The sequence below is a fragment of the Mizuhopecten yessoensis genome, unplaced genomic scaffold (assembly GCF_002113885.1).
Source record: "Mizuhopecten yessoensis strain PY_sf001 unplaced genomic scaffold, ASM211388v2 scaffold7473, whole genome shotgun sequence".
Taxonomy (NCBI): domain Eukaryota; kingdom Metazoa; phylum Mollusca; class Bivalvia; order Pectinida; family Pectinidae; genus Mizuhopecten; species Mizuhopecten yessoensis.
This window is the reverse complement of record NW_018407065.1, coordinates 1,584,372-1,610,625: the sequence shown is the minus strand read 5'-3', so window position 1 is coordinate 1,610,625 and position 26,254 is coordinate 1,584,372. Positions and strand designations below refer to the sequence as shown.

The 26,254-nt window shown below is 36.0% G+C and overlaps 2 protein-coding genes across 3 annotated transcripts in view; both read left to right on the top strand.

The window, feature by feature from the left end:
* Positions 1 to 224: 224 nt before the first annotated feature.
* Positions 225 to 19,431, top strand: LOC110453648 (protein arginine N-methyltransferase 7-like). 2 transcript variants are annotated; one of them, XM_021502689.1, is made up of 15 exons: positions 225 to 407; positions 5,499 to 5,535; positions 7,027 to 7,176; positions 7,654 to 7,762; positions 8,552 to 8,664; positions 9,242 to 9,474; positions 10,399 to 10,582; positions 11,388 to 11,518; positions 12,997 to 13,129; positions 13,436 to 13,519; positions 14,492 to 14,629; positions 16,171 to 16,407; positions 17,970 to 18,127; positions 18,703 to 18,763; positions 19,132 to 19,431. In XM_021502689.1, the coding sequence occupies exons 1-15, from the start codon at positions 247 to 249 to the stop codon at positions 19,159 to 19,161; spliced, it is 1,959 nt and encodes a 652-aa protein (XP_021358364.1). In that variant the 5' UTR covers positions 225 to 246; the 3' UTR covers positions 19,162 to 19,431. The 2 variants fall into 2 exon arrangements, with proteins under 2 accessions (XP_021358364.1, XP_021358363.1); XM_021502688.1 differs by having other exon boundaries at positions 18,703 to 19,431.
* A 5,045-nt stretch (positions 19,432 to 24,476) lies between these two features.
* Positions 24,477 to 26,254, top strand: part of LOC110453604 (CD109 antigen-like) — a 29,146-nt gene continuing 27,368 nt past the window's right edge. The window contains exons 1-2 of the mRNA XM_021502607.1: positions 24,477 to 24,560; positions 25,850 to 25,967. Of these exons, the coding sequence (XP_021358282.1) occupies positions 25,861 to 25,967 (107 nt within the window). The 5' untranslated portion in view covers positions 24,477 to 24,560; positions 25,850 to 25,860. The remainder of the gene's footprint in view (positions 24,561 to 25,849; positions 25,968 to 26,254) is intronic.

Genomic DNA, 26,254 nt, shown 5'->3' with positions numbered 1-26,254 from the left:
GATGTTTTCGGCACCAAATCGCATATTTCCCGATAAAATATGGCAGATGGAAGTAAATAACGTCTACAAAGGTGATATTTCACAGTAATAAAGAAGTATTTGGTTCATAACTGGGTCGTATGGGGTAGTATTGGGTGGTATTGGGTAGTATTGGGTAGTATTGGGTGGTATTGGGTAGTATTGGGTGGTATTGGGTAGTATTGGGTAATTAGACGCGCCGCCCATGTGCAACACGTTGGGTGGCAAATGATATCAATTTTGACACGTTTGTGGAGGATATCCGTGGCTGATTTTCGGTGTCATCATAAGAAAATGAGCACGTTTGTGTCTGTTATCAATCCAGTTACAGGAAAAACTGACTGGCGCCTGCAGAATGACGATTATGACTTCCATCAAGAAATTGCAAGGTAAAAAAAGCCAGCGTGCCAGATCAACTGCAGATAGATTTGTATGTGACGTGCTGTATGAGAGTTTGATTTGGTTTCAACAAATTTTATTGTATTTACAAAAGGATGAGACAACAGGCAGTGCCTATATTAGTCTTCTCCTGAAACGGTACAACTGAACATATATACATTTACAAAGAATAATAAGATACATTTACAAAATTATCGATAATTAATTACGTATTGAAATAGATGGACATTTATATGGAAAATATGTTTATATGTTTGAATTAATGATATGCCTGAATGTATAAACTACACACACTAATAACAAGGCTAACACTTCTACCAGTGGCGTAGATGACTAGTTCATGTTCGATGTACCATGGTACAAGTACAAGTACTGCGTCACTGGCAACATACATACTTCTAAACACACCCACACACATTCACAGAGCAGATTGATATAACGGGAAGTATTAAATAAAAATATACTAATCAAATTCGAGTTTGGTGAATCTATTAGTTAAATCAATAAATTTCTCAACTTTAGATAATATATAATTATTAGTTTCTGGTGATAGCTCATTATCTACTGATGTAAGCAATTTCAGACTAATAAATCCTACTACATTATATATTTCATAAAAATCCTGTCTGAAATCAGAATAATTAGGAAAAAAAAAAGAAAAAATGATCAGCATCTTCGTGCAGTGCTCCACAAGAACAACTGCCATCTTGAATAAGGTGATCAGTAAATTTATCAAAGTTCAAGTCACTTGCTTTATGCCTGATTTGACAAAGTATTATATTAAAATTCCTAGGATTGCACTGTTTAAAGATCTGGGAAATATTATCTACTTGATTATTAAAATAGTTTTTAAGTTTGTATTTGAACGAAGTAAGGGAAATAGCAGATGTCATAGAAGAATCTAATTAGTTCCATAAGTTCATTGTGTCAGGAAAGAAACTAGTGTTGTAAATATGAGTTCTAGCTTGAGGTACATTAAAGAATCTAGTATTCCTCAATCCATATGGGTTATTAGCATTATTAATAAAAGGTACAATAATATTATAAAGATAGTCAGGTGTTAAGCAGTTTATTATCTTATACATTAGAATTAATTTATGTTTATGACGTCTTAAACTTAAAGTTTCCATATTTACCTCAAGGTATAGTTTACGATGAGATGTTCCACTTCTTAACCCCAATATAATTTTCATAGCTTCAATTTGAACAGATTCAAGCATATTAGATTCTCCAATGGTACAGTTATTCCAGATAACATCACCATACTCAAGCACAGGTCTTATATTAGAATAAAATAATGTTTCCATTGATTTTCTATCAATTTTATATTGAAGCATTCTCAATATGTTTAGTCTAATACAAGCTTTATTAAAAATATCATGAATATGATCCCCCCATGTACCTTTGGAATTAAAAAGTAACCCTAAATGTTTATGACTTATTTTGTCAGGTAAAAAATTATTATTAAAGAAAAGAGGGGGTGCTTTCTATTCCTTCTAGACACTGTTAGTTCTATGGTTTTATTGGGATTGAATTTAATTTTCCACTTGTTTGCCCATTCGTTAACAGAATCTAGATCTTCATTCAGTGCAATACAAGGAGCGATCATGTCGTCTTCAACAATTAAAAAAAGTGAGGTATCATCAGCAAACAGCTTTATATTTGTACTTATCTCATGGGTTATGTAATTTATAAAAAGAAGAAAAAGAAAAGGACCAAGAACTGAATCTTGTGGAACACCTGCATAGATGGACTGATAGCTAGAGCTGTACCCTTCAAATAACACCCGTTGTTTTCTGTCTGATAAATAATTTTCAAACCAATTAAAAAGATTTCCACAGAGTCCATATTTTTTTGATTTATACAATAATCCCTTATGCCAAACTCTATCAAATGCTTTGCTAATATCACAGAAAACCAATCTAATATCTTTACCTTGATCTAAGTTTTTGATTATTTTATCATATATAGATAATAGTTGATTGACTGTTGAGTCCTTGGGTTGGAAACCAGATTGATGGTTACTAATTATGTGATGTTTAGTTACATGGTTAAATACATATTTAAATACAATTTTATCTAAGATCTTAATAAAACATGAAGTAATATCTATTGGTCTATAGTTATTAGGGTCTTCCATGGAGCCTTTACCTTTGTACAGTGCATTAACATCAGCAGATTTCCATATTAGTGGAATTCTACCTTGTGAAATAGTTTTTTTGAAAAGAATTTTTAGAGGTAATATCAGCGAGGGTAATAGATTTTTTTATTAATTTAGGTGCAATATTATCAGGTCCTGGGGGTTTATTAACATTAATTAATTCTATCTGGTCCTGAACATCTTGATCAGTTATATTATGATATTGTCAAATTTAAGATGACTAAGGGGAGGTAAGTCAAATTCATGGTTTGAAAGTATTGATATCATCTGTGACAGAATTAGATATATAGACGAAAAAAAGTTATTCAAAGCTTCAGCTTTATCAAGTGGATGAATTAAAATATTAATACCTACTTTTAGAGGAGGTGAGGATTTACTTTTATTGGAAAGGTTACTTATAGATTTAGCTATACGCCACCATTTACCAGGAGGAATTGATTTATCAGATAAGGAATTTTGAAGTTCTTTTAAATAATTAACTTTAGCTGTTCTTATGAAATCTATACAATTATTACATGCTAGTCTAAATTTATACCAATCATTCTCTTTGTTACTATTAACTGCAATTTTATGAAGACGATTTTTTATTCCTAAGATTAGTACAAATCAAATGTGTCATCCACGGTTTATCATTAGGTCTTATTCTTATAATTTTTTTAGGAATATGAATTTCAGCTTGGGTTGATATTTTATCCATCAGTATGCTGTTAAAATCATCGACATTATCATTGTTAGCAATTACTGTTTCCCAATCAACAGATAGTAGATTTGAATTAATTTCATCCCAGTTAGCTTCATCAAATTTTGTATAATGTATGTTTAAATGACTTTTCTTTTAATACTTTAAAAGACAAGTTTAAAATTATTGGACAGTGGTCACTACAGAGTGGAGAGAGAACTTCAGTATTTTGTACTATACCTATGTTATTAATATAAAACACATCAATACTGGTAGAAGAAGTATTAGTTGTCCTAGTAGGAGATTTAATTAGATTAATTAATTGAAACTTTGTTAAGGTTTTGGCAAGATGTGAATTATTAGGTAAAAGTAGCATATCCTGATTTATGTCACCCGTAATTATTACATTAGAGTTAGCATCCACAAGATTTTCAATTAGGTTGTCAAATTTTGACCAATACTGTACTAGAGAGTTTGGTGGTCTATATAAACAGCAAAGTAAAAAAAATGTTTGATGTGGTAATTTCCAGCACCGTATTTTCCATATTAATAATGAGAGTTTGATTTGGTTTAAGTTATGGCTTCCTATCTAGTCTATCTTTTTGGAAGTTTATATTATTTAGTGTAGCCAGTTGGTGAGGAAACTACTGACACAGGTTACATGTATACAAAATGTACTGCTTATATTCGGTTCTTGTATTCCATGACACCTCTTGTGGAAGGCCTTTTGTTGGAAGCTCAACAGAACAATCAATATAATTAAGAAGACACCATACCTCCTCTTACTACTTCATTTGCTGAATAAATTTCCCTTGAAGATATATACATGACTCATAAAAAACATAAAGATATATACACGACTCATAAAAAAAACATAAAGATATATACACGACTAATAAAAAACATAGATATATACACGACTCATAAAAAACATAAAGATATATACATGACTCATAAAAAACATAAAGATATATACACGACTCATAAAAAAACCATAAAGATATATACACGACTCATAAAAAACATAGATATATACACGACTCATAAAAAACATAAAGATATATACACGACTCGTAAAAAACACAAAGATATATACACGACTCATAAAAAACATAAAACAAATCCTTGATATCAGTGTTTGATAAGAGTTTTTTCTTTCCCGTGAACTAGAGTGTACTATATATCACATAATATGTGCCATACATACTGTATGCCTTTATTATTATTGCTGAACTTATTACCTTGTATGCTCATGTGGCAGGTTCATATTGTACCTGTATATGATTTATGGATGCCTTCTTGCATGGTCACATGTATATGGTGGACTGGGAAGTTGGTGTCGCTTTAATATTTGATTGATCCCTGTTGGAAGCACATTTCTCTCATTCCTGATACAAATGATTTCTGGGGCCTGCTTTGTGGTGATGGAGTTTAATAGAACCAGGGTTGTAGTAAGGTTAAAGGGCAAATACATTAAAAAGGTAGATAATTTTATGTGAAGGGAGCTCTAAATGCTCCACTTCCTATCTGCTCATTCTTGCCAACAAATGATCTAGACTGCCATTATAATGGTTTTTTTTTTTTATACTTTTCATTAAATAAAAGTAGCACCAACAAAATGTATCGTTGAAAGACTCTGATGTGGTCATGTTGACCAAACCTGCTAAAAACTGCATGTACCAATAATTTAAAAAAAACAATCTAAATTTTTGGAATACAATTAGTAAACATTCCTTTTTTGCTTTTACCGCCTTAGAGTAATTTAACAAATTATATAGGGCGCTATATGAATGTTGTATATTATTATTATTAGTAGTAAACCTTTTCAGGAAAGGAACCAGTCGACATTGTAAAATGGTGATGCTAAGTGACGTTGGCACTTTTTACATTTTGAAAATTACTATTTAAAGATCTGATCACAACATTTAATGCTTTATAAGTAAAACATAGCCAGTCACACATTAAAGATAATATCAAGATGTGGGCCCAACATTTTGAGAGAAATGTACAGTTCAAGGATTTGGGGTTTGGGAGGGGGAATTTCAGTAATTTTAAATTAAGATTTGGGTAGGGAATTAATAGTCCATATTTCCTAGAAACTGCTGCACATACTTATATCTTATCTAACATTACAGCACACATTATAATTCATATGTTGTGATTATGTACCTTGCCAGTAAATATTGTTCATTTTGTAATTTTGCATCAAATATAAAAATTATTTTTGTTTGCTTTTTTCAGGTCGGCGTATGCTGATATGTTACATGATACAGAAAGGGTAGGTCCTGGAAAAAATATTAAAGTCTATTTTCCTGATTCAAAAAAGATATAAAGTTTTAGATCAAAATTTGCCTGAAATAACATCCAATTGATAATGTTTTGTTCAGGTAATGTAGTATAAAAAATTAAACCAAATTGGACTGATTCCCTGCAGATTGCAGTAATTTTCAGCCACTTTTCATATGAGAATACTGTTTGGAATTGGTTGGTAAAGGTATATTTTCTGCATAGAATGGAAAATATTGGAAACTCAAATGAATCCATGACATGAATAATTACTGAATAATTGATTTGGAGTTGAGATGTCACCCCATTGTATCAATATATGAAAGTAGAAATGATGAGCAACAACACCACTGAATCCGGTACAAAATGTAATGTTTGATTTACATCCGACGTGCTGACATGTTTCGGCCAAAGGGAGGCCATCTTCAGAGCACAGTTACATGATGAACTGTGATGTCATCAAGTTGCTAAGAGTTACAGCCTAAAAGGGTTAAAAGGTTTAGCCATTTTTGATTGGTGCATAATAGAATAAGTGCTAAATAATTTCAGTATGATTATAGATTATATAAAAGTATCATAGTAAATGTGAATGTAAGAGTTGTGGTATTAAAGTATTTACAATGCAAGAGATGATTAAAGGAACAGAAATAAGGGATAGTAAACATAAAACTAAATGTATAAAAAGGGCTCAAACAAGCAAAACTCTAAGGTTATTGTTCTGTCTCTTATGGAATGGACATTGTAATAGAAAGAATATTAAACATTATTAAATTGTCAGAACTGTTGTAAATAGGGTATAAGTCAATAAGCATGTGAGAAGTTCTAAAATGTTCGATTAGGATAAGCCCCAAAGAAGAAAAGGTCCTAATGCATCAGTGAGTTCTGTAGGGTAATCCTGTGTCATCAGTGATAAGAAGATCAAGTTGTATAGAGGGTTGGTACAGTACAGTCTGTGGTAGTTGTGTTCTGAGGCTGGCAACAATATGTTGTGTGACGTCCATACTACAAAGTGTTGGATACATTCTCAACGTTTATAGTCATTAGTCTGTGAGGCTCACATCTGCTGAAACTTCTTTTATGGGTAATGTTGTTCTTCTGTTCAAATGTATTGTGCATACAATAGTGTTGTTATGGGTTGATGAATCAAGGTCTGTGAGGTATAGTTTCATCTTGGTAATGATATTAAAATCTCCAAACCATCAGCAGCATAAGTGTAGTTTAGCAATTGGGCAGGTATACCATACATTGTTTGTAAGTTCATATACACAGGGTTGTGTCGTTTCCATCTGTAGCTTTGTCAATATTTAATATTTATCAATATATGTTTAAGAATTTAATGTTGCTGTTACTAAGTCCCTTATGTAATGATCTTCAATCATGCATGAAAAGTATAAATGTACCCCTATTTTGTGCAGTAAGTCTTATTTGATACATGTACAGTATCTATACACTTATTGACTGATGTCTGGTCTGTATGTCTCAGAATCAAAAGTACTATGCTGCATTGCGTCGGGCTGTAGGGATCCTGCGTGGACGAGGAGAGAGGGTTCATGTCCTTGATATTGGCACAGGAACAGGACTTTTGTCCATGATGGCCGCCACCTTAGGAGCTGACCAGGTTACTGCATGTGAGGTGAGTAGGTCAGAGACTCAATGAGGCGTGGCTAAGATAGGATCTGTGACTGATGGAGGAAGGCAAAACATCAACAAAGAGCCTAGTTACGTTCTATTCTTACAAGGCTCAACAATATTGTTGCATATCTGACAAAAAAAATCCTTCACTGATAACATACATGCTTTCAGGGGGTGGCAGCCTGTCGTAAAGGTTGTCCATCACTCTGTTGATAGATACTCAAAGTTGCTATGGTTCAGCCCTTGCCAGTAAAAACAGCGACTTACTGAAAATCACAACAGAAATGTTTTAATTGTTATTCCAATGATTTTTTAAATGTTTCAAAAAACTCAGGTTCAATTGTGCTTTTAAGCACATCAAAACTAAAACAGAGAGGCCTCAAATGAGACCAAACATTAAAATACGAGTAAGATTTTCTCACTTATATGTTTACCTCATACATAACAATACATTTTGATAAATGTTGTTGTTCAACAGGCCTTCTCTCCTATGGCAGAATGTGCCAGGAAGGGGATCCAACAAAATGGCTTTGCTGATAAGATAAAGTTGATACCGAAACGATCTACCGAGATCGTGGTGGGAAAAGGTCAGTATGCTGTACACCCTGTAGTCAGTGATACAAGATTTATGGAACAGTATAGGGTCTTATTTTGTTAGATGACAGACTGACATAATATTGTTATTTATACTTTAGTGGTACCATTTTCAATCTGAAATGAGGATTAACATTCCAAACTATTTTTTACACACAGTAGGTCTTAAAATAGTGCTAAAACAGTACCTAAGGTTAATCCATACAAACTTGAAATGTTATCACTCAATCTTTATAGAATATACAAACTTGAAATATTATCACTCAATCTTTATAGAATATACAAACTTGAATATTCTTAATTTACATTTATTTAATTGAAACCCCACAGTAGATATATTTTAGTTTTTAACATTTTACTAAATCCACTTATTATGAATTGAAAATTGATTCAAAAATGCAAAAAATCTATTGAAAATGGTCATTCCAGTAATATAACAGAATATTCATTGGTTTAAATGAAAGAATGGCAGTCTGTGACTCAATATGTCTGGCTTTTTCAAAGTGATAGCATGTTGAAGTCTGCAGTTAAAACTGAAAACACAGTTGCTATAAACATATTTACCAGGGTATTAGAACCAACATTAAATGTATGGCTATTGAAAGAAAACATACCAAGATTTATACTTGTTATGGTTCCTCCAGATTAAACAAATTTCAAAGTGCTGTTAACTCGCCGATGGGATTGTTACATTTGATCACATGACGACAACAATTGAATTATTATACAACTATGATTTTACAATGAGAAAAGTATTAGTACTATATCTACCTTTATCACAGATGGAGATATGGATTCACGTGCAAACATCTTGATCACCGAGGTGTTTGATACTGAACTGATCGGAGAGGGAGGAATAGGTACATTCACACACGCCCACAGAGAACTCCTACAGGTATGACTTACAGTAAAGACAAGACACAAGGGGAAAGAACTCTTTAAATATGACTGACATGGAAGATGAGACACATGGGGAGAGAACTCTTAAAGGTATGACTGACAGAGAAAGACAGGACACATGGGGAGGGAACTCTTAAGGAATGGCTGACAGAGAAAGACAGGACACATGGGGAGGGAACTCTTAAGGTATGGCTGACACGGAAATTCCAGACGCATGGGGAGAGAACTCTACAACTCTTAAAATGTAGTTTCTATTGATGTTCGGAGTCGAACCATACCTACCAGCATACTGGGGTTCAAATACTGTCAAATGCTATAGACATCAAAGAGGGTCAGGGTTGCTGTAGACTTCAAGGGCTACTATGTATTAATCTTGACCTTATGGTCTATCAGGTCTACTGAATATTACTCTTGACCTCACAGCTAAAGAGGGCTGCTATATATTTCTCTGGACCTCTGGGGCTACTATATATTGCTCTAGACATCAAGGCTGACCAGAACTGCTATATATTACTCAGGACCACATAACTGATGTGTATATCATGAGATTATACTGTCTGTTTACATTACAGAATGACTGTATCGTGGTGCCGTCTGTAGCTAACATGTATGTACAGCCTGTTAGATCAGATATGGTCCGCAGATGGCGGGACATTCAGCCAATCAGAATCCAAGGATGTGATGACATCGCCCCTCCAGATGAACTGACGAAATGTGGAGGAGCTCCATCTTTACATGACCTTCAAATGGACCAGATCCCACGAGACCAATTTGAGACCGTCTCGGATCCAATCAGAGTATTCAGGTCTGTTGAGTAAAAGGTTATATCTACATGATGTATATTTATTTTAAAGGAGCTGGTCGGGGAAAAAATTACAAAATAAATGGGTCTAAATGCGTTCTCTGGCCTTCCAAAAGTTATACCACGGCAATATGATGGTCGAGTTCTGCTTGCAATGTCCAGTTTTGACCACTGTAATCTTGGGGAAGCCCAGAGTAAATTTAGCGCAGATCTATTTATATATGTCACATGGTTTTTTCGAAAGTGAGGCAGTGAAGATAACAACAAAAGCACACCGTCATGTGCCATGTCGGACTCAACTAGCGGACAAGACAGCAATACTATATGTAAATAATTGTTTTCAAAGGTCATGTATGATGCAAGTGTAGTATTCCTACCTATATGTTGTTGTTGTTATATATAACGGTATTGATACATCGAGCCTGTCATGACTTTTGCATGCATCTTTTTCTTTCGCCGCGATGTTTACATTTGGCCTTGTTGATGACGCGTGTGCGGTAAAATTACATCACTGATCTGGGTCAATTGAGAGTTTTAGACTGTCAGGTGACGATTTCGGATTTCTTTAATATAATTATTATTTTTACTCTTAGGGAGTGAATTTCAGCAAAATTTGTATCGGTAGATTTCTTAAGAAAGTATTTTAAACATGTGTATGCCATTTTAGCAAATATGACATTTTTCCCCGACCAGCCCCTTTAAGCACTTTTGTTCAGAAGACATGTTTTTAGACTGTGGTGTATAAACATAATTTGCCAATGTCAATATGATGAAAGATTTTATGGGACCTTTGTGTATATTTAAACGGACAAGAATTATCAAGATTAGGAATGTACCATAGTCATAATAGGAGTTTTTGTCTGAAGAATAAACCAAACTGAAGTTCTTTAGGCATGAAATGTTCATCCTGTAATTGTGTTACTACAGGTTTGACTTCAGTGGCAAGACACCTCTACCTTTTGAAAATCAGTCCCAGAATGTGATCAAGTCTCAGACAAGTGGACAGGTCGATGGTGTGTTTATGTGGTGGGACCTCGAGATGGACACCCAGGGGGAGATAATCCTTAGCTGTGCACCTAGCTGGGCGCATCCCAAGATTGAAGAATTACAGGTATGAGCGTTTGTAGTATTGATATAAGGAATGCATTCTTACCTCTTGTTAGGAAGATGTTACAGGACATTGAGCACATATATTTATAACCATTGAACTAAATTGAGGGGATAATAAATGTTTGCCCTTTCTGTCAGTCCATCCATTCTTCTGTAAGTACAACATCTGCAACAGTCAATCAAAATTCCTATGTGGACACATCTTGACAAGTAATACACCAATATAACAAATGTAGGTCGCCGTGACCTATATTTTCTGCTTCACTGACAGTGAATTTTGTTAGACATTGTGTTAAGTTATATTTTTGATCAAAACTTTATGTTTAGCTTCATATTCATTCAGTGTAGGACTGGGGTAAATGTACTTATATTTTTTTCAAAAGTTACATTCTGATGACTTGAATATATAGGTGATACCATGAAGTTCAGCTAACGTTTATAATATAAGTTTAATGTGTAATGATACATGCTGCCACTACATGGACTCGACAGTAAGAAAATCTTCAAAGACATTGATACCAGGTTTTATTGTATTACATCAATAGTTAGACCATTAGAGAGTACTATTTTAGACCATTTTCTTCAGTGCTGTAAAGGTTACTGTTGTAAGTTGTAGTTCATTAAATATATGTACTTGATTTATGTTCTTAGGGCCATAAAGGGGACTTTGCACACAGAAATTGGCTTTTTCTGAGACCTCTTGATTCAGCATTTCTTGTTTATAGTATTGATGCTGTTAGGTCCCCACCCCCCCATATTTTTTAAATTTTTAGTGTACAAGGTATTTCTATAATTTATTTTTTTAGTGGAGAGATCATTGGATGCAGGCAATTTACTATCCCAGCATTCCTCTAGAGGTCAACAAAGGGGAAGAGGTCAAGGTCATAAGTTACCATGACGAGTACAGTCTCTGGTTTGAAGTTGCCAAAGGATCAAGGTGAGTTACCTGTTTTTAGCTCGCCTGCCCAAAGGGCAAGTGAGCTTAGCCATGGCGCAGCGTCAGTCCTCCGTCCATTAACTTTTCCTTTAAAACGCTACTTGTCCTGAACGGCCCAGTAGATTTTGACTGAATTTGGTCTGGAGCATCCTTAGGCCAAGGGGACTCAATGTTGTATAAACAGTGGGTGTGGACTCACTAAGAGCAGAGGAGTGGGGCCCAATAGGGGAAATTGAGATAAAACCTTTTAAATCCTTTTTCTACCCTAGGAATTAAGGGATTTTATCCTAATTTGATCTGGAGCATCCTTGGGCCAAAGAGACTCAATGTTGTATAAACGGTGAGTGTGCCCCCCCCCCCCCCCCCCCCTTTGGGGCAGAGGAGGGGGCCCAATATGGGAAATTGAGGTAAAACCTTTAAAATCCTTCTTCTACCAAAGTGATTAAGGGATTTTATCCTAATTTGGTCTGGAGCATCCTTAGATCAAAGGGACTCAATTTTGTATAATTGGTTGGTTTGGACCTCCTGGGGCTCAATAGTGGAAATAGAGGTAAAAATCTTTGAAATCCTTCTTCTACCATAGGGATTAAGGGAATTCATCCCAAATTGGTCTGGAGCATCCTTGGGCCAAGGGGACTCAATCTAGTATAAGCAGTTGGTGTAGCCCCCCCTAGGGGCAGGGCCGAATAAGGGAAATAGAGGTAAATCTTTAAAATCCTGCTTCTACCATAGGGATAAAGGGATTTTATCCTAATTTGGTATGGAGCATCCTTCCGCCAAGTGGACTTGATTTTGTATAAAGGGTAGGTGTTGCCCACCTGGGGGCAGAGAGGTTGGGCCCAATAGGGGAAATAGAGGTAAAAACCTTTGAATTCCTTCTTCTACAATAGGAATTAAGGGATTTCGTCCTAATTTTGTTTGGAGTATGCTTGGGCCAAGGGGACTCAGTTTTGTATAAGTGGTTGGTTTGGACTCACCCTGGGCAGAGTTGCAGGGTCCAATAGGGGAAATAGAGGTAAAAAGCTTTGAAATCCTTCTTCTACCATAGGAATTAAGGGATTTTATCCCAATTTAGCCTGGAGTATCCTTGGGCAAAGGGGACTACATTTTGTATAAACAAAGGGTGAGGACCCTCTGGGTGCTGAGAGTTTCGGGGCCCATTAGGGAAATTTGAGGTTTCAATCTTTGAAACCTTTCTTTTTCTCCATTAGAGGGATTTTATGTAATAAGAATAATTTCCCATGGTTGCTTTATTATCCAGGTGAGCGATACAGGCCCTCTGGGCCTCTTGTTAAAATACACAGGACAATTTTAATTCTTCTTGAAAAACTGTTATTGAAACTGGCACTTGAGAGAAACACGTATTAATTCAGAGGTTAAACAAGCATCACCTGGTTACCATGTCCACTTTGATGAATACTTGAAGGATTTTTAAACACAATGGTTTGAATAATTTGTACGATATTCTATTAATATAGTGAAAAAGAAGATTGTCATAAAGAGGGAGGACCTGTATGCAGCTGTGGGGCTCACATCTGTTTCAGTAGGAGTCGAATTGGAATGATGAATGATCCAATCAGGAGACAGATATACCAGAAAGTCCTCCAACAAGTAGGTACCTATAGCTACACCGATACCTATAGCTACACCGATACCTATAGCTATGTATAGGTAGCATTGCCTTGATTTAAAGCCTTTGTATCTTTAAGTCATCATGTTATTGCTTCAAAAACGTATGAAGTTTAATGCTGTAAATATAGATTTTGCATCAGATTGATCAGTCATCTGCATAGTATTTTATATTTAGGGTACAGATCCCTGTCTGTGATATAAAATTTATAAAATGTACATTTGTATATTTTACTTTTATTCAAACATATATTACCCCATTAACTTTGTTTCAAAATTGTTTTGTAGAATGTCACCAGTGACACAACCTGCTTGTGTTTAGGGGATGGAAACATCATGGCACTGGTGGCCGCCAGACTTGGGTGTAAACAGGTACAGACGTAGGGCTAACATTAATGGTGCAGAATGACCAGCAGGCTCTAGTGAAAAATAAGTTCTCAAGTCCATCTAAAAAATATTCTGTTCTGGTTTGATTTCTAGAATAATACAGTCCAACCCTGTAGATCTATTTAAAACAATATTCCTATAAATAACCAGTATCTACTTTACATAACATTCTAAAACATGTAATAGAATTCAAGTTTTAAATTAGTGTATCAGTACATTATACTCTACTATCAATCGACCTCTATGGTAACCACACTGGTTACAGATGGCACCACTCAACCTTGTTAGATATAGAACATCCCTGTTCTCCTACACTAGAACATCCCTGTTCTAGGCAGTGGTGCCATCCCCTTATTTCGTAGAACATCCCTGTTCTAGTCGGTTGATCGTGGAAGGTCTGTTTCATAATTTTATAAGTCTTTTTACTAACATGGACAGACCTACTCTACTCTACAAGTCCATACAGAAGAAGCTGAGAAATAATTCCCAAGGGCCAAAATTATTTTGTAACATTTGTGTTAATATGTCATGATTATTTTGTTACACCTGTTGAATGTACAATAGTTAGTTGGTATTCTTGATCTATGTTTTTAATATTCATTTTAAGAATCATGTTGATTCTTATATACCATACTTCATAGAGGATACATTTCATGTTCTAAGTTCTTGTTTATCTGATCCCTATAATAAATGTTCATAACTTCATATCCTTCATATCTGAGTTGTATTATCCTTTCTGGAGTAACTTGGTCTAAAGCTGCATTTTTAGCTACAAACTTGTACACAAGATATAAACAAGATATTTAATCTGGTTGTTGATAAGACTGTCCAATTTTCCTTCCAGATAGGTGTTCACTATTATATTTTCTGACCTCCCTGTGTGTTGACTAATGTTAATGACTTTTGACCCTCACTGTAGATGTTGAGTGTTGTAAATGACCTTGTCTTCTCCTGTAGGTGTTTTCAGTGGAGACAAACCCCAGTACAAGAAAGGTAATGCAGTCCTTTATCAGGAAGAATGGTCTGGAAGGGGTGATCACTGTGCTAACCAAGGACCCAGAGACTCTCACACCTACAGACTTTGGAGACCGTAAGGTACTGCACTAAATACGACGGATATGTCGTATACTGTGAAGTTATCAAAAGCACTGGGTTGACCTTGTAGTAGGAGAGCCATACTTTAATAACATGTATTAATGTTCCAGGTTGACCCTGTGGTAGGGGAGCCATACTTTAATACCAAGTGTTACTGTTTCAGTTTGACCTTGTGGTAGGGGAGCCATACTTTATAACCCTGTGTTACTGTTCCAGTTTGACCTTGTGGTAGGGGAGCCGTACTTTAATACCAAGTGTTACTGTTTCAGGTTGACCTTGGGGTAGGGGAGCCATACTTTATAACCCTGTGTTACTGTTCCAGGTTGACCTTGTGGTAGGGGCGCCATACTTTATAACCCTGTGTTACTGTTCCAGGTTAACCTTTTGGTAGGAGAACCATACTTTAATACCCTGTGTTACTGTTTCAGGTTGACCTTGGGGTAGGGGAGCCATACTTTATAACCCTGTGTTACTGTTCCAGTTTGACCTTGTGGTAGGGGAGCCATACTTTATAAACATGTGTTACTGTTCCAGGTTGACCTTGTGGTAGGGGAGCCATCCTTTATAACCCTGTGTTACTGTTCCAGGTTGACCTTGTCGTAGGGGAGCCATACTTTATAACCCTGTGTTACTGTTCCAGTTTGACCTTGTGGTAGGGGAGCCATACTTTATAAACATGTGTTACTGTTCCAGGTTGACCTTGTGGTAGGGGCGCCATACTTTATAACCCTGTGTTACTGTTCCAGGTTGACCTTGTGGTGGGGGAGCCATACTTTATAACCCTGTGTTACTGTTCCAGTTTGACCTTGTGGTAGGGGGGCCATACTTTAATACCAAGTGTTACTGTTTCAGTTTGACCTTGTGGTAGGGGAGCCATACTTTATAAACATGTGTTACTGTTCCAGGTTGACCTTGTGGTAGGGGAGCCATACTTTATAAACATGTGTTACTGTTCCAGGTTGACCTTGTGGTAGGGGAGCCATCCTTTATAACCCTGTGTTACTGTTCCAGGTTGACCTTGTGGTGGGGGAGCCATACTTTATAACCCTGTGTTACTGTTCCAGGTTGACCTTGTGGTAGGGGAGCCATACTTTATAAACATGTGTTACTGTTCCAGGTTGACCTTGTGGTAGGGGCGCCATACTTTATAACCCTGTGTTACTGTTCCAGGTTAACCTTTTGGTAGGAGAGCCATACTTTAAACCCCTGTGTTACTGTTTCAGGTTGACCTTGTGGTAGGGGAGCCATACTTTATAACCATGTGTTACTGTTTCAGTTTGACCTTGGGGTAGGGGAGCCATACTTTATAACCCTGTGTTACTGTTTCAGATTGCCCTTGTGGTAGGGGAGCCATACTTTAAAACCCTGTGTTACTGTTCCAGTTTGACCTTGTGGTAGGGGAGCCGTACTTTAATACCAAGTGTTACTGTTTCAGGTTGACCTTGGGGTAGGGGAGCCATACTTTATAACCCTGTGTTACTGTTCCAGGTTAACCTTTTGGTAGGAGAACCATACTTTAATACCCTGTGTTACTGTTTCAGGTTGACCTTGTGGTAGGGGAGCCATACTTTCAGAGCTCTGTGTTACCTTGGCACAACATTTCTCATTGGTACTCTATAGAACAGCTATCTAGTGTGTTGGCTGATGAGGCAAAGATATTCCCTGCTGGAATGATGATAAAAGCAATGGCCGTCGAGTTTACGGACCTCTGGAAGATACGGGCCCCAGTTGGAGTTTGTGAGGGATTCAATCTTCAAGTATTTGATGATTTGATAGATGTAAGTTATCCAGACAAATAACAAAACTTCAGCAGACAATTCTTTGTCAAAAATGTATCCAAATCACAAATGGTCAATTTTGTAAAATTGCATGTATGGTCAGTAGTAGACATTTTCAGACCATCAACAGAGGCTCCTTGGTCAGCACTAGCTAAACAAATAGTCAAACCTTTCGCATATCATCTTTATTGTCATTATTTATTCGTGTGAACAATGAAAGCATTTAAGGTTCCTCAACCTTCATTTTTTTACGGCAGAGAAAATTATGTGAGTTTGCAAATAAATGAAAATGTTCTTGTAGTTTTCCATTTTAGTATAGTTTTTTGGTTTGACAAAAATAATGCACGGTCGTTGACTGTACAAATCCACAGAAGCACCTTACTATGCCCCATCCCCTCCTCATTTTTTGTACAAGTGGACAAGCGTATTTCTACTCCCTTCCCTTTCTCTTTTCAACACTACATGTATGATATGTATCCGAGTACAGTACATTTCACCTAATATCACGTCTGTTAATGTCACTTTTCGGTTATTATCATGTATTTTTGCACCGTTTTTCCTGCTATATAATCTATGCAATTCAATTCTGTTATTATCACCTGATTTTATGTCGATTTCTCTTAATATCACTTTATTTTGGCCACTGTCACAAAAAAAATACAGGTAAATGGTGGTAATGATCCATGATAAATGCCCTGGGGACCTTCTGTCACACCCTGGACGCATTATGTAAACAATGCCTTGGCCTAACAGGGTATTTTTACACCTGGCTGACTGTCAAACAATAGGTTACACCTGGCTGACTGTTAAACAATAGTTTGACTTACATACTTGTTAACATGATATTCACCTGTGGTTGGGGGAGCTAGGACAGTCTAACATCTGTAAACTTTTCTAATGCCAAGTGTGATGTATAACATGTGTACTGTCTCTAAGAAAATTAACCTATTAAAAGATGTTACTAGCGAAAGAACAGTATATATATCAAGATATAGGTAAATATTTACCAAGTCTCATGTTTACAATTGAATTTGATGCAGAATACCAGCCAAACACTTGTATGCCTACATCACTACTGCAGTAAACAAACATAATTACAATCGTACTGATCGTCATTTTGCTTCTAACTATATGAAATGTAACTGCATACTGAAACGAAATACAAATAATATATTTATTTCTATACTTATTTACTTATATCTATATTTCAACTAGGGTAAAGAACAAGGTTAGTTACAAAATATCAATCTTCTTCGTAGAGCCACATCACTTAGGCATTTGACTAAGTTCACTTCCGGTTTTGAGGGCTGAAAACCATCAGAAAATATGTATTCTGTTTATGTCATGTTTCTGTTAATATCATGTTTTTCTCTGACAAATGGGAAGTGATATTAAGAGAAATCTACTGTATCATATTTTCATCAGTAAAAATTACCTTGTAGTAAAATTTTATCCTAACGACAATACTGTTTGAAAAGAATACTATTTCTGTACGGTACTGTAATTAATTCTAGGAACAAGGTTGGAGATAACATTGATTTTATTATTGATTTTATTGACAGCGGTCTTCAAACGTTGCCGATGAGAATGTAGAACCACAGCCCCTTTGGGAGTACCCCTGTACTGCTCGAAGTGGTATAGTTGACATTTACAACTTCCAGTATACTTCTTCATGGGACAAAACAGCAGTGACTATGACAAAAACACTCAATATAAAAAGGTTTGTATGACATGTGTTCCAGCTGAAGAGCACTTCAGATACCAAACTCACTACATACAGTACAACTCTTCAGCTGCATTTAAATAAAAGGAGAGAAGGTCTTAAAGTGGATAACTAAACCCCAGACAGCTTTCCTGTGATTATAGCCCAGACAGGTTTTCTTTGTTCTGCTTGCTTGGTCATTGGACTAATGTGAGAGGAGAAGTGATATTACCTCCCTTGTCTGGCTGCTCATTGAAAAGAATTATAGAAGATATAGTTCTGAAAACCTGGGTGCTCACTGTGGCCTGCTGTTAAACCTTGATGATTTTCTTCACTTGTATTTGCCTTCAGTAACTGTCTGTATAACGTGTTTTGAACTCTTTACAAATTACTTAATTGATTCAAAATTATTTCTCTTAAAATTCCATCGGACCCTTGAAGAAAGAAATTACGGAAAAACAAGTCAGTCTGTTATTGTTTTAAAGAGTTTTGTATGAATCCTTTGGTATCAAAATTGATTGAAAACGATACAGCAAGTTTCAGCAAGCTAAAGTTGTTAAACTGATAATGAAAGACATTCTGTTTATATTCAGTGAGGGACCCTGCAATGCTGTTGTGCTGTGGGCAGACTTTGACTTTGGCGGGAATTGTGGTGTAAGTACTGGACCAAGAGAAACACCACATGTAGGAAAGGAAGTTAAGTGGGACTTCTACACCCGACAGGGTGTCCATCTTCTAAAACACCCACTGACCTCAGGGAACATAGAGAGGGGAGATAACTCTGTAACACAACGTGCAATACATGTGACATTAAATTTTAAACCAAAACAAGGAGAACTGGAATTTACTTTCAAATCAGAAAGCTGAAGTAATATCTAGGTGTAGCATATATGTTAAAATGTTAAAATATGATTTATAACATCCAATTAATTTTGTGAATGAATCTTTGTTTTTATAACACTCTTAGAATGACAATTAACTTGATATTTAACTTTTGTCTAAGAACAAAATATTTGTTGCAGATGCCACCTAGCTGTAACAAAAATTGTTAGTCCTCAATGTGAAAACCTGAAAACCAGATATCACAAGTTTTGTTTCGCAGATGATTTAATACCATATATGTGTATGGTAGTCCGAATTATTCTGACATTTTATCGACTTTTTTCATATCGGTCTGTCGTCGATTAACATCAGAACTCCGGCCCTCTATAATATGCGGGAAATATGTGACCCGCGCCCGGAGGGCACTTCAAACTGATATTTTAGAAACAAATCGTCACTTTCACACACATGTCGCACATGGATCGAAAGATCTATTCTTTATGCACTAGGTGGTATCAATAACATGTTTCAAAGATCATTACAAAAAGTATTTTCCAACGTTTTCTATACCAACCCATGTTTTTTATGGAAATTAGGCCATGAGAAATGTCACATGACTTGACGAGATCTCGCATTACCGAAGGTATTTCCCAACGTTATGACGTAGGTCGGCGAGATTTTAGTCACGTGGCATTGGAAGGCGGGGCTATCAAAAAACTAGAGTAAAACAGAGTAAGTTTGAAAAAATATGTTTTTAGTGATTGTATTAGTTGTTTGAGGCATGTTATGTATGTTCATCAGTTTAGATTAATAATAGTGTTACAAAGATGTACCGGGGGTATGATACACTGTAATGACATCAGTCATCATATCAAACTTTTATGGTAATTTGAGCCAAATTCTCCTCATTGTCATTAGTTCGTGTCTTTTGTCTCGAACAAGATGTGTTACACTATGTGTGTTACACTATGTGTGTTACACTATGTGTTACACTGTGTGTTACACTATGTGTTACACTATGTGTGTTACACTATGTGTTACACTAACACACTATGTGTTACACTATGTGTTACACTATGTGTTACACTATGTGTGTCATCAATTGTTGTACTTGTCATCGTTTAATTGTATGGCTATATATACCACAGAATTAGATAAGTCTGTGTATATACCAGGGTATACTGCTGAGAGGGACCAAGTTGTGTTGGACCCCAAACCTCTGAATCCAACATATCAGTACAAATCCTCAATACACATAGTAAACTATGCCTTTAATCTTAAACCCTGTGTATTTATTTCAGTTTTGTGGAAAATAAAATATAACACAGATCAAGTTATCTTGTTAATTATTTCATTTGAATTTCTGAACTTTCAAAAGTGACCCATTAGCGCATCTAATACTGGTACATGTACTGAATCAGTCTTTTTAACGCCTATTAATAAAAAACAAATCTACTATCAAGACGAGATTGTTGACTATTAAAACGTCAACCTATTCAACATTTGTGTGACATTTGTGTGACAATTGTGTGACATTTGTGTGACAATTGTGTGACATTTGTGTGACAATTGTGTGACATTTGTGTGACATTTGTGTGACATTTAGCTAATCATTTAAAAAAAAGGGTCGATGATTTATTTTTATTGAACTGAAATAGCATTTACATATTATTAATTCCACTAGGAGCATTTTACTGCACACCTCACCATTAACACCCTACCCCACCTGACCTGAATATTAAATAATGTTTCGACAGATTTGACCCCTCCCCCATATATTGAGTTATCTGGATCATCTGTAATGCAGCCTCTGTAATATGGTAATTAGGGATGACATTTTTATGCCTGTCAATGTTTTTATGGAAAGTAAAAAAAGTATTTTTAGACATAAATTCAGTCCATCCAAAGTATCTATAGATATGGAGAATCAACCAATCAGGTTTTTGCACTGGTGAAGTGTGCAAAACATACAAACATGCATAAAGAGACTGCAACATTTGATACAAACAGAACATGTCATCAGTCACAGTTGGAACATCAATGCTTTTTGTTATGTAGAAATACTATATAGATCTAGCTACATTGGCTTTTACTAAAATAGATCAGTAATTTCACTGAAATGGACACATGACTTTAACCGAAATACTTACATATTGATAGCCACATAATGGCTTCTTCAACTAGTTTGTAATGGGTCCAGGAAAAGGTTTGGTATGTAATGCATGACTTTCGTCTATGGACGTTATGATCAAGTTTGTTACATAAACATTGATAAATAATCGTGATGTTTATTGTCATCATTGGTGGACATTGGAGTGGGTAGTATTGCCCCTCCTCATTTTTTGATAGAGAGAGATTGGGGAGGTTTAATTTGTGTTACTGATTGAAATATCGCTGTCGTATGGTAGCTCTGCATGGAAATTTGATGTGTCCTTGTTATATAGAAAACACTACTCTCAGAATTAAGGTAAATCTGTTTTTTACTTTGTTGACTGGAAAAGTATGACTGGTTCATAGTGAAAAGTTATGATATGATGACATTAAGGTATACACAATACGCTTCTATTTAGCTATGAGCTCTAGAGTTGATTAGAATGTATGTGTATGCATTATTTCTAAAAAACAAGTCATTTGAAGCAGCTATGCAACAACCAGGTTTGAAAAACTCACCTCTATGTATTAACATACATATTGTGTATGACGATGATATTGTAACAGGAGAGGAAAAATGCAGGGCCAGAAATCAGAGTTCGAACCCATGACCCTCCGAACTCTAGACAGACCCTCTACCAATTGAGCTACATATGTACCTGGTTCTCGACAATCGACCCAGTCTTGTTTCGCTACATTCTTTCCTCCTTTAGCAAAGTCTTCGACCCCGAAAACACACGAGACCCTATACCACCTTCTGTGTGTATATTTCGTTTGGTGCCAAATGTAAGGGGAGAGGAAAATGATGGGCCAGATCGGGATTCAAACCCATGACCCTCCGAACTTTAGACGGACGCTCTACAAATTGAGCTACCTGGTCACTGACGATCGACCCCGTCAAGTTCAGCTACAATATATCATTACAGGGCCGTGATTATGCTGGTAAAACAAATGTTGATTCAAAATGTGATTTCCCTATAAAAACATTTCCCTATAAAAACTATAGTAAACTATGGCCCCACCCATCAGCCCCTGGGGGTCAGTCAGGGCTGATATGTGCATACCATCAAACTGCTACCCAATACTGATAATGCTAACCAAGTTTGAATTAATTCGGATGGAAATTAAACAAATGTTTTGTCCAAAATGTGATTCCCGTATTAAAACTATAATAAAGTGTATCCCCTCCCCAGAGGGAAACGTGAGACCCCAGGGTCATGAAATTCACATTTTGGTAAAGCACCTTAAGACCTTTCCATCTATGAAGAGTATTTGATTCTGCCATATCCGGGTCTTGAGAATAAGATTTTTGAAATTTTAGTCAATTTGACCGTTTTTGGCCCCGCTCCTCAGGGGGCTGGGGACCATATATAATTTACAATTTTGGTTGACCTTTGGCCATGGAAGGTTTCTGCAAAATTTCATTGAAATTAGTTCAGGGGTTTTGGAGAAGAAGTCGAAAATGTAAATTGTTTACGGACGCACGACGCCGGACAAAAGGCGATCGCAATAGGTCACTTGAGACTTTGTCTCATGAGGTGACCTACAAATGATACCATTTAGCACGGAAATAAATTCTCTTGGTCCGTTGTTATAGATAGACCTCTAATTGGCAGGCAATTTCAGCAACATACCTCTACTTGGAAGTGAACGGATGGCGCAGTTGATAACGCACTCACCTTTCACCAAGGCGGCTGGGGTTCGATTCCCCGATCGGACGTGGAAAGGTATGAGGGGTCACCCAGGGGCGTTTCTAGGATATTTGAAAGAGGGGGCGTAAAATCAAATTTTTGGACCTTTTTTTGCTGAAAAACATAAAATAATTGTGAAATGCACTAATGTAACGGTTCCTGACTTGGAGCATGTATAATTTATAGTTAAAGTGTCAGGGTTTGACATTTTTTATGCCGAATTCTCTCCATTAATTGTCTATGGTATATTAAAATGGATTGGATGGATGTAGACCAATAACGAGATTCCAAATTCGAAATTTTACGGATCACCCATCGGATGGGGGAATCGGTATAAAAAGAAACCAGAGTATGTGTTTAATTAATGAATATGATAAATTGCCGTATTCAATACAATATTAGCAGATTACGATAGTTTTTTTTTTTTTTTTTGAACGCCCATTACGCCCTCACCCGGACCCGCCCCTGTCACCTGCCCGACCATGTAGATTTTGTCCGTGTACTTCAGTTTCCTCCCACACTAAGATCAGGGTCAATCAGAGTGATTTATAAGCTGAAATAACTTGTTTCATAACTGTTGTAAAATAAATAAAGTTTATAATTATATACTTGGTAGGCAATTTCAGAAAATATGTTTTATAAACATGCAACTTCAAAGATAGATCGGATCCTAGTTTACCAGTAGTAATACGAAAGTTAGAAATGAATGAAATTGAAGTAGACAACATTCTTCTTGACGGGAAACGTTGATTACACGGCAAAAGTGTTCTTAAAATACGTCATACTTTTAACGTATATCAACCGCTCAGTGCAAATATATGAAAATAATTTACACAACTTCGGACTTAACTTTTCTACCAGAAGTCCTTTGGACAGAAAATTTGAGTCTCTAGAAATGACTTTTCTCTAATTATTCACGTTTAATGGGAACAAATAAATTTGTTGTTGTTCATGTTGTGTATAATAACGGAATTAGATTGTTATCTAAGTCCGTGGTATAATAAATATTTTCTGTCAAAGAGTTCATATCACTCTAAACTGTAGTAGTATACAATGTACTATATACTTTTTTAATTGATGAAGTCATACATTATATCAAATTGTTATTTATGTGAATTTGTTTAGGAAACATTTTCATGACCACGTGCTTCACTGAGTGGGACCTCTCTAATCCGGACAACTGGTCAAATTAACGGATTACTCGTACTTATCAGAGACGCTCAACTAGTACTGTCGATGTGTCACTGTTGCTTATCTAGGGTTTACGTTAGCCTTAAAAACGTATCTGAAAGAAGCTTAAAAGGTATTTCAATTATATTTCTATTGAATTTGGAAATCAGTAAACAGCTAATATAAAGTTGGAGAGGGAACATCACATCACGTCCGTTGATATAGCAGTCCGTGATCACATTAACCTGTTCCACAAATCCATCTTCTACCCTTTGACATAGATTATCATTATAAAGCAAAATCAAGCCGAATTTAAAGCATCATGTCATATTCCACGTATGTAGGTTGATTATTTTGTATCCTTTCGTGTCAGTCAAGTGTTTAATTACAATTATCAAATACAATAACTTTTCTTTCAAAATTATATATATATGCAAATAAGGAGACACCCTATGACGTTCGTGTGTTTTCGGGACTTTACTTCATCTACCTGTGTTACCTGCAGTTTCGAATAGATTAGTTTCAGAACGAGGCTCAGGTGTAACAACCTTCACCTTAGACAGAAGAGTCATTGCTGAAGTATTTGAAGCGGGCATCGACTGTCTGAAGACGCTTAGGTAAGTTGTTTACACTGTTAATTACGCCCAATAGAATTATTGGACTCAATGCTGTGAATAATTCACACTTTTGATAAAGCTCCACGAGATCGACGCGTAATACAAAATTACACCTGTGATTCGCACCTGTCCCTACCTTGTTTTTAAATAGACGAAAATGGCCGCCATATTTTGGTTTCGATCATACACGGTTGTTGTAATTATATTGTCATTTGTTATCGTGATGTGTTTTCGTAGGGTTTTCTGCTGGAACAAATAATCGCCCTTAATTGACTTTAGGTTCAGGTGCGATTTTTACAGGTGTTTTGCGTAATTCGTGCATTTTAAACTAGTGTTGTTACAGTATTACTATTAGTCATCCCAAACTTACTTCCGGTAATCTAAAGACATACTACTCTTATCACACAATATATATATCTTTGATATGTACAGTTTGTATAGTATTTTTTTCATGATGATTAATGCATTACCTCTATATATATTTGCTACCTGTCCAGAATTGAAATTAAAAGAATATTTGATAAGATTAGCTGATATAAAAATCACTTTTGGAAATCTAATATACATAAACAACTGTATAAAATGACAGATACTTCTAAACTATGGTAACAAATGTACATGTAAAAGAAATTATATGAGCTTATCCTGGTACTAATTAAATATGAATGTCTGATTACACAGGTTTAACTTCATGAAAACATTAAAGTCATATTACATAGGCTGAACATTTCAAAATTGTCTTGAAAATCTGATATTCGCTTGGTTTACAGAGAAAAAACATCTCTATATGAGCACATAAAGATAAACTTGAACAACAGTACATATAACACAGGTTTTACTTGAGGTCCAATATTTTCAGATTACACAGGTTTTCCCGGACATTAAACATGTATGTTACATTAAGGCCCTAAAAAGTAAAACGGTTGATGGGTCGTAAAACAAATTGCAAAAACAATGTCGCATTACACAGGTTCTTTACTTGAAATAAGATATAAGGTGAGTTTGCCGATCCTTGTTTCAAGCACAGCCACTGGGTGAATGCTTAGCAAGGGGATATCAGAACCTCAGTTGTAAATAGTGATGTCTTCAGGGGCAAAGACTTAGAAAAAAGAGGGAGGAATGTAGCAGAAGTGGACAGGGTCGATCGCCTGCATCCAGGTAGCTCAATTGGTAGAGCGTCTGTCTAGAGTTCGGAGGGTCCCGATTTTGGAATCCCGATCTGGCCGTTGCATTTCTCTTTCTCCTGTTACAATACAGGTTTTAATCGCCATTCTTGTTCCTTGTTCCAGATGTTGACAGTATGATAAGGTTCCTATTACTGGGGGCTGCTCTACTTGGAGTGGGGTATGCCCAAAGTCGACAAACTGTCATAGACAACCAGGTCGGGTACAAGCAGGAAAGAGCACCGTAAGTATTCTACAGTCAAGGAGAAGGATATCAGTAATAAAGTGACTAGTATTCTACAGTCAAGGATATCAGTGATCACGTGACTAGTATTCTACAGTCAAGGAGAAGGATATCAGTGATAAAGTGACTAGTATTCTACAGTCAAGGATATCAGTGATCACATGACTAGTATTCTAGAGTCAAGGATATCAGTGATCACGTGACTAGTATTCTACAGTCAAGGATATCAGTGATCACATGACTAGTATTCTAGAGTCAAGGATATCAGTGATCACGTGACTAGTATT

Bases quoted from the DNA above. Each gene is read 5' to 3' on its own strand.
- LOC110453648 (XM_021502688.1), top strand. From the start codon at position 247: ATGATATCAATTTTGACACGTTTGTGGAGGATATCCGTGGCTGATTTT. The intron at 10,583-11,387 runs GTATGAGCGTTT...TTATTTTTTTAG, and splicing joins CCAAGATTGAAGAATTACAG to TGGAGAGATCATTGGATGCA. The intron at 18,128-18,702 runs GTTTGTATGACA...GTTTATATTCAG, and splicing joins AAAACACTCAATATAAAAAG to TGAGGGACCCTGCAATGCTG.